General features: G+C 36.3%; 1 protein-coding gene across 1 annotated transcript; it reads right to left on the bottom strand.

Annotated features, from left to right (window-relative positions):
* Nucleotides 1-5,685, bottom strand: LOC132101316 (tripartite motif-containing protein 16-like). Its single transcript, XM_059506183.1, has 6 exons — nt 5,007-5,685; nt 4,246-4,341; nt 2,579-2,812; nt 2,260-2,407; nt 2,037-2,084; nt 1-1,380 (listed from the first exon to the last, which is right to left on the bottom strand). Exons 1-6 carry the CDS (start codon nt 5,589-5,591, stop codon nt 851-853), a joined length of 1,641 nt encoding a protein of 546 aa, XP_059362166.1. The 5' UTR covers nt 5,592-5,685; the 3' UTR covers nt 1-850.
* Nucleotides 5,686-9,218: the final 3,533 nt, after the last annotated feature.

Here is a 9,218-nt window from a genome sequence, read left to right as displayed (position 1 = left end):
TGAATTCAGCACTATGTGGATGAGTTATTTTATTTTTATTTTAAATTGAATAAAAAAAAAAACACACACACACAAACACTTATTTCCATGCTGATGATTTTCAGTTTGAACAGCCAAAATAAATTGTCACATTACACAATTATTTCTTAAGTTCCATGTGATTCTGTGTCTCCCTAGGACTCTTAATTTAAAGTAGTTCCATTGTTTCCCACTACATTTCCTTGGTTAAGGTTTATTTACAGTATGCGTTTAGATAATTTCTCACTATCCTGTGTCTTTAGTTGTCCGATCATCTTGACTATCTTTGTTCATTTGAATAAAAGCGGCAATTAACCTAGATCCACACCTCCACTACTCTACTTCCATATATTTATATATATTTTTGAATACATAACCCAAACCCTATGCTAACCTACAGTAACTACTTCTCAACAATAAAAAAAGGAACAAGTGGATAAAAAAATATATGGTTTGGTCCAGAAATATTGGTTTGTACGAGGACCAGACAGAAATTCAATCATAGTCCCAGTCGATAACATAACGCAGGGTCAAATGTCATTAGCTTGGTGTGGCATTGGTGTGTCACAAATGCAACATGCTAAAGTTGAAATGTAAATTCTTAAAGAGATGTGACCACATTCAAGGAGGCGTGGGTGGTTTTAGGTCATCGAAAATAGCTGTAGCACTTTATTTTAAAGTCCTGATACTCATGTACATACTTTGTTCTTATTTTTGTAAATAAAATAACTAGGTTAAAACTCAGACCTCAGGAATGAGAGCCCTTGGAAATCTCATGAGTGTGAACAGGATGACATCTTACTGTTACTGATTAAAGCCATGTAGGAATATTCTACATTGTTAAATCACAGAGTTGTGCCGCTGATCCACTGTATAGCCTAAACCCAGGATAGAGAGGCCGAGTGAATGTGGTCTGAACTCTTTGGATGAGGGTCATCGTGTCAGAGACACCATAGAAGGACAGAGTTCCTGCTTTGTGATCCACATACACTCCTATTCTAGAGTATCTGGAGAACACAGGCAGATCAGTCTCCATATCATTGCTCCTGAATGAGTATCTGGAAGAGGAGCAGAACAAACTCCAGGACTGATCATTACATCCAAACAAGCACTTTGTATCCGTTCCCTTGCGACTGATTTGTTCATATGACACTGATATACCCACATCACCGTGACACTCCACCTCCCAGTAAAAGCATCCACACACACCTTCTCCACACAGCACCTGATAATAAACATCAAATCTGTGTGGATGATCAGGATACCGCTGGACTGTGTCCGTGTATGTGGCCAATCTGTTTCTCTCCGCCAGATGAATGTGTTTATTTACTGTGTTTGGATCAAGTGTGAACTGATGAGAATCTGATGGAGATCAAACACATCAGAGTGATCAAGAAACATTTCAATCTTAACGTTTTTGTTTTAATGTAGCTGAATAGTTTGGAACTATATCAAAATATTTAAAGGCCATTTATTTTATGCTTTACAGTATGTGGGTTAGTACAGAGTCAGTATTTTGAGCCCAACAGATAAAAAATGAAAATAAATACAACTAAAGGGGCAAGGTTAAGTAAATTAATATTACATTCGCTCAGGTCTAAATATCTTCATGATTAAAATTCATTAAACACTATAATTTACTTTTGTTAAATTAACGTATATAAATATTTTATAACTGTGGCTTATGATCTGGCAAGTTTTTCTCAAAGTTAGATTTTAGTTGGGCGCTTGTCTAACATTTTGTGTAATGTTACAACTTGTTTTATAACAAGATCCAGAGATCATTCAGGAGTGATGTTGCCATACTAAAATATTTTTTTAAATCAGAGAACATTCATACACTTTCAGATATTAATAATGAGAATGTTAGCCAAATGTTTTAGAACATATTTGAATAAGAGGGCCTTGTTTTATGTTGTTGTTTATAAATAAAGTGCTTTTTTTATTGTGGTGAAATCTTGATTATTAACAATATGAACAGATTCTAATTATATTTGCTTGTTTTCTTTGCAACTTACGTTGTAGGAAGTCCTTTCTGGTTCTCAGAACAATGTTGATGTGTTTAACTGTGAAAATGAATAGAAACGGGTAATTTTCATAAATGAGAGGACATTATCAGCTATACTGTACATCCATCCAATTATCAATCTGTGATAAATACATTTCTAATGTGTTAGACTTACAAAATGACATTATGTAACTTTTTTGTGGCAGTAAACTAATGTTTAAGGCTTTACCTACCAGAAATCCTTTTGATTTCCTCTTTACAAAACTTTTCTATTTCCTCTCTCATTTGACAGATAGATTGTCTTACATCGTTAACAGAGAGAGGTGATGTGACAGTAATTCTCTCTGTAGGTTTAAGAGGTGCAGACAGATACTGAAATCCCTACAAAACAAAACAAAAAAAGAGTCAAATATATGTAGCTTTTGTTGACTTACCTTCAGTGACTTGCCTTTAACACAATAATCTACTATAACCTTAAAAGACAATTTAAGTTACTTTAACTGCTTAGCCAGGAAAATCATATAAAATGTCCTGTATCACAATGCTGATGACCTTCAGGAAATGGATGTCATCATGTGTATGTCTAAGTTGCTCCAGCTCAGCGTTTTTCCTCCTCAGATCAGCAATCTCCTGCTCCAATTTCTCCAAGAGTCCTTCAGCTTGACTCACCACAGCCCTTTCCTGATCTCTGATCAGCCGTGTCACGTCAGAGCGTTTTTTCTTAATAGAGCGAATCAGCTCAGAAAAGATCATCTCGCTTTCCTTCACTGCTGCCTGTGCAGAGTGCTGTTGGGACACACATTACAATCAGATCCAGTGGGTTTCAGTGGGACTGCAAGGTCTTCAAGGGTTAGTTCACCGAAAAATTGTGTCATAATAACTCACCCTCATGTAGTTCCAAACCAGTAAAACCTACATTCATCTTCTATCTTAAACACAGTTTAAGATATTTTAGATTTAGTCCGAGAGCTCTCAGTCCCTCCATTGAAACTGTGTGCGCGGTATACTGTCCATGTCCAGAAAGGTAATAAAAACATCTTCAAAGTAATCCATGTGACATCAGAGGGTTTTTGGTACATTTTTGTAAAAAAAAATAGCAAAAACTACGAATTTATTCAGCATTGTCTTCTTTTCGGGTCTGTTGTGAGCGAGTTCAAAACACAACAGTTAAATGATATCCGGTTCGCGAACGAATCACTCGATGTAACCGGATCTTCTTGAACCAGTTCACCAAATCGAATTGAATCGTTTTAAACCGGTTGAAGAAAATGGTGCACCGGTTCTTTTGCGCTCGACGTAATGGCGTCATTGGCGATGATTGCCCTTCATTCAAGCCTTCGGTTTACCCGCTAATAACATTAGCACAGAATCAGTTCAGAATCAATCACCAAAAGAATCAGTTCGGTTCAGACGCTCTGTGTCGGTCTACTACATGCTGAATCACACAACACATGCGCTATATAATCAGCTCCTCGGTTCTTGAATCAGACGTGTCCGACAGAAATGGTTCTTGACTCGAGAACGAGTCAATCTTTTGTTCACTATCTGGCACGGCTCTGTGTTCATCTTCAGTTCTCTCTTCACAGCAGTTCAGTCAGTGTACTGTTTGAGTAAATGAATTACTCCGGGATATTGGTTTGTTTGAACTCAGAGGGAGTGTCAGCCACATTAAAAAAGTTAACAGCTTAAGTCATTTGTGGATTAATGCTTATTGGAGACGAGAACCGTTTAAAACGATTCAGTTCGATTTGTTGAACTGGTTCAAGAAGAACCGGTTACATCGAATGATTCGTTCGCGAACCGGATATCATTGAACTGTTGTGTTTTGAACTCTCTCACAACAGACCCGAAGAGAAGACAATGCTGAATAAAGTTGTAGTTTTTGCTGTTTTTGTACCAAAATTTATTTTCGATGCTTCAAAAAATTCTGACCCTCTGATGTCACATGGACTACTTTGAAGATGTTTTTATTACCTTTCTGGACATGGACAGTATACCGTACACACAGTTTCAATGGAGGGACTGAGAGCTCTCGGACTAAATCTAAAATATCTTAAACTCTGTTCCGAAGATAAATGGAGGTCTTACTGGTTTGGAACGACATGAGGGTGAATTATTAATTACATAATTTTAATTGTTCGGTGAACTAACCCTTTCAGCATTGGAGGAGATTCCTAAATGTACAGTAGCTCAAACTTTTTTCTCCTCTCAGTACTCACCTTATGAGACTCAACAGCATCTCTCAGCTCCTGGATGTCCTTTTCTCGCTCGTGGATTCTCTGCTGGTACTTTAGCAGAGTACTTTTCAAGTATCTCTATAGGACATAGAACATAAAGTAAACATGTTTCATGAAATTCAATATGACAAAATCATCATGTGAAATCTTGTATGACTTCTATACACTATTGGTGGAAATTCCTGAAGCACGAGACGCAAGCACAATTACCAAAACTACTGTATATGACATTGATTTATCTGCTTGTCTGTTCTCTTCTCTGGGTAATCTGGGATTACTACACTTAAATCATCACTTGTAGAGTGAACTTACTTTATTTCTGTCATGAAAACGCTCTGAAAGTTAAGAATGTTAATATACATGGCAATGTTAATTTGTTTAGTCTTGGTGGAATAGATCTGCTACACTGTTGCTGCTGTGGCAGAGCAATACCGAGACTTACTGCCAATACATCCACAGACATACTGCTGCTGCACATATAAAATACTGTGAATGAAATAACTCCCATATTTAGCATGAAAAACACCCCGTAGCAGGTCTATACAGGTGGAGCTAGAGAAGGTGGAGGATTTCTAAAGTGCGCTGCAACTGTTACAGCAAGCACTAGCCTAGCATTAGAATGTGAATGTTAATTATGCAACTAAAACCGAATAGCTTGAGGCAGTGTGAGTAAATGATAAATTAATTTTCATTTTTGGGTGGAGTGTTCCTTTAAAGCACTAATATGTAATTTTATTTCATACCTCTTTCTCTGTTCTCTCTGTTGCAGCTGAGACAGTGTCATGGTTTTTATGTTTATACATTGTACACAGCATACAAATACAGTGCTGGTCAGTGTGGCAGAAAACCTCTAGCAGTCGACCATGTTGAGGGCAGATCATCTCCTGAAGTCGTCCAGTGGCATCCATTAAATAGTGTCCCTTATATTTAAAAAAACTCTCATGCTGTTCAAGGTGGCTTTGACAGTAAGAGTTCAGACACGCTAAACAGGACTTGACGGCTTTGAGTTTTGTTTCAGTACAGACATCACACTTTACATCTCCAGGTCTGGTGTCAGTGGGAACTGCAGCTTTTATTTGAGTCTTCTTGAGTTTCTCCACCACTTCAGCCAGCATTGTGTTTTTATTTAAAGCAGGTCTTGGAGTGAACCTCTGTCTGCATTGAGGGCAGGTGTAGAAAGTCTTCTGATCCTGATGATTCCAGCAGTCCGAAATACATTTCATACAGTAATTGTGTCCGCAGGGAATGGTCACTGGATTCTTTAGAAGATCAAGACACACTGGACAAATGAACTGGTCCTGAGTCCATAAAATGCTGGCTTCTGCCATTTCACCACATGTACACAGAAACAGAAGAAACACATAAGAGTGCAGATACTTCGATCGATAAGTTTCGTTATCTCAGAACTGAAAGGTTTCCTGGTTCTTTGCTTGTGTGTAGTGTGCAAAAAAGGTGTGTCTGGAAACTGTGACTCACTTGTTATTTAATCTGTACATTCACAGATTAAAAGGGACAGTACACCCAAAAATGACAATTCTGTCATCATCATATACTTTGTGTGTGTGTGTGTGTGTGTTATAACATAAGAGAAGATATTTCAAAGAATGTGAGTAACCAAACAGTTCTTGATCCCCATTCACTTCCATGGATTTTTATTTATTTATTTTGTATTGTGTGGAAGTCAATGGGGACTAGCGATTGATCAAAATATCTTCTTTTATGTTCGACACAAAAAACAAATTCATACAGGTCTGGAAATTTAAGGGGAGTAAATAATGAGAGAATTTAATTTATTTTCTTTAATATCTCTTCAAAAGTGCCCTCACGTGGAAAACATTACCAGTATTCTATACAGTAAAAATATGTATACATATGCATATTTATTTACAGCACCATTCACTGATATACTATTATTTGGTAATAATTTGAAATTACCTTAAATTAGTCCATGATAGTCCTACTTTGTAACAATGTCAATTTACATTCATTAGAATATTAATAAATTGTATGGGTAGGATTAGTAGAATCAATTGAAATACTTGCAAAATTACTTATACATATTTTAATTTGAGTTACAGTTTCAGTTATGTGTATTTTTGTCATTTGAGGTTTTTCTTTTTCTTTTCTTTTTTTTTCTTTTTTTAATATGTTTTTTTAATGTATTGAGGGTATTACATTTTTTATTTTTAGATTTAGTTTATTAAGATTTTAATTAAACACATCAAAATAAATTATTTGTTAAGCTTACTGTTTAGCAGCAGACACGAATGTTTGATATAGATGAAAAGTGTTTAAATTTTCATAATAATGAACAGCAATGACTGGGGGAAGGATATTTACCATTATATGCAGAAAATATATGATGCTGTAAAATGCTGTCTTGCAGATAAAAATACATGCAGTGAATGTGTCAAAGATGTGTTTTGCATAGGCTACTCGTAACTTTAGCTTTACCTGCACATGCTTCAGTTCTTTCATACAGACCCACAGGACCTCTACTTCCTGTAAAAAAGGTATTTTAGATCTACTTATGATCAACTTGTGGTTTGAAATATGGCACGCTGCCTTTGTAGAAAGATAATAATTTCAGCTTGGGTATGAAGTGCCAATGGACCAAAACAAATGCAAAATCTGAATTGTGAAAAATATGTGAGAGAGAGCAAACCTAATATGGGAGGGAGATTCAGAATTTGTTAATAATACACAATCCTAGGGTCTATTTATGTATATATAAACACATAGACATTTTAAAATATGGCATAACTAAACAAGACTCCTCTAAAGGTCTATGCAGTATGTCTGCTACACCTGTGTAATATAAAATTAATCAACTTTTAAATAGTTTATATTAAGCCTATTGTATACACCTGATGCTGTAACTACTGGCATCTAGAAAAGTTGCACTGGGGCCTCCATAAACTTCAGGGTTTTTTATTTAATTTCACATGAAATAAAATTTGAATATGTAAAAAGTATAAAACCATTTACAAATGTTGATTGTTTGCAGTTAGGGGACGTGGTTTTAACTCTTCAAAGCTCTTCAAAACTGATTTGTTTGATGACTGTTGTTTAAATTGGTTTAGCTTAACTTTTCATGTTTTCAGGTAAAGTCACATTTATATTTTCAATTTAGGCATATATTTTCTTCTCATATTTTGCCCTTTCAATAATATTCGAAATTTGCCTCCATAGTTGTATCACAAGTAGGTACTGGAAAATGATGTACTCCACCCTGTTTCACCAAGGTCTACTTACTTTAATATTTCTGCCCTGACCACTGCTGTCTTCAACCACTTTCCTCAATTCACTTCAGATGAATTAAAAATAATAATAATACAAAAAAAATAAAAATAAATCCTGGCTTTGTATTAGTATTAAATATTTTAGACCACATCACTCACATATGTTTTATTATTAAATAATTTAATGTATTGTTAAATTTTTTTTATTGCCCTACAGACATTGAGTGTGGCCAATCACTGTCACTGACACCCACCGACAACACGGTGGAGCTGCATCCTCATCCTGACTATACGCACAAATAGCTCTGGTGTTCTGGGTGAGGTGGACCAGGAAACTGATCAAGGAGCTGAACTGACGGTAAATAACGAGCTCTGAACATCAGTAAGTCACTTAATCATTTGTACATAATATAAAAACTCACATAACCATCACACATTAAAAAAAAAAAAATCAGTTTTTGCCCATTGCATACTCACTAAAACCGAATGCTTAGACCAAAGAAAGCCTCAATACCTCAACTTCTTGTAGCATAGCTTAAACACAGTGTAACCATAGAGTAAACATCGTCAACTTTTGCACTTTGTTTGCAATTCTGTAACACACTTATAGCGAAACACTACACACGTTTTCTTACATTAGACATTTTGATCAAAAACGAAATGAATGGTTGGACGACCTCCTCGAGGTGGAAGGGAATGGCTCTTCACTCAACAACAAGAGCTTGCCATCATTAAAATGGTGCGAGAAAATAATGCAATCCGACTTTGTGAGTGGCAGCAACGCATAATTGCAAATAGAAATATATTCAACAATATCAACAGGGTCAGCATTTCGGATCCTACAGAAACCTAATTTCAGAATGAAGCAGCTGTATGCCATTTGAAAGGAACAGTGTCCGGTTTAAGGATCTGTGCAATGATTATGTGCAAGTATGTGTTTCTTTACTTTACATACTATATATTGTGATGTGGGAATGAGGGTTTATGCTGCCACCTGCCCTGTCTGTAGCTTGTAGTTTTTGTCTATACTGACCCAACCCAGCCCCTACTTGTGTGAAAATATAGACATTGTAGTTACTGTATTTATTTTCAGTTAAGCTATTCAATATTTTCTGTTACAGACAGTCCTGGATTTTGCTGCCGCCAAACTACCAGATTCATCTATGGATGAGGCCTGGCCAAAACCAGGCGTCGGGGCCGTAACCTATTCAGACAAAGGGCTGTTGTAAATGTCCCTGGGCAGGAAAATAGGAGGAAATATTACCTTGTGTGCTGCAATTAGTGTCCAAGGAGTCCTGCATCACCATGCCACTCTAGGTCCCTACAGTACAGGACAGATCATTGCATTTCTAGTTGCACTACAGTGACAGACCACAGCAGCCCAGGTTTGTTGTCATCTGGGATAATGTTTCCACCGGGCTGTTCTGGTCCGAGATTGGTTCAACTATAGGCAACCACACACCCACATGACTTTTTTTAAATTGATAAAAGTATGGAAAAAATTGTCATAGCGATAGTAAAAAAACAGTAAATTTAGTATGTTTTAGCCTATTTGTCATTTATTTGATTATTTGCATTTTCTGTATACATTTATTTTTGGACTAATAATAAAGTAAAATAATTGTACTGTATGTGAGAGAGTCAGTGGTAATATCAATGTGTCCCTATTGGTCAGTGTTAGAGGAGCTCAGTTTAGCCTGACAGTTAGCCTGC

The sequence above is a fragment of the Carassius carassius genome, chromosome 23 (genome assembly GCF_963082965.1).
Source record: "Carassius carassius chromosome 23, fCarCar2.1, whole genome shotgun sequence".
Taxonomy (NCBI): Eukaryota; Metazoa; Chordata; class Actinopteri; order Cypriniformes; family Cyprinidae; genus Carassius; species Carassius carassius.
Note: the sequence above shows the minus strand (reverse complement) of the source record. Positions and strands in the feature narration are given on the sequence as shown.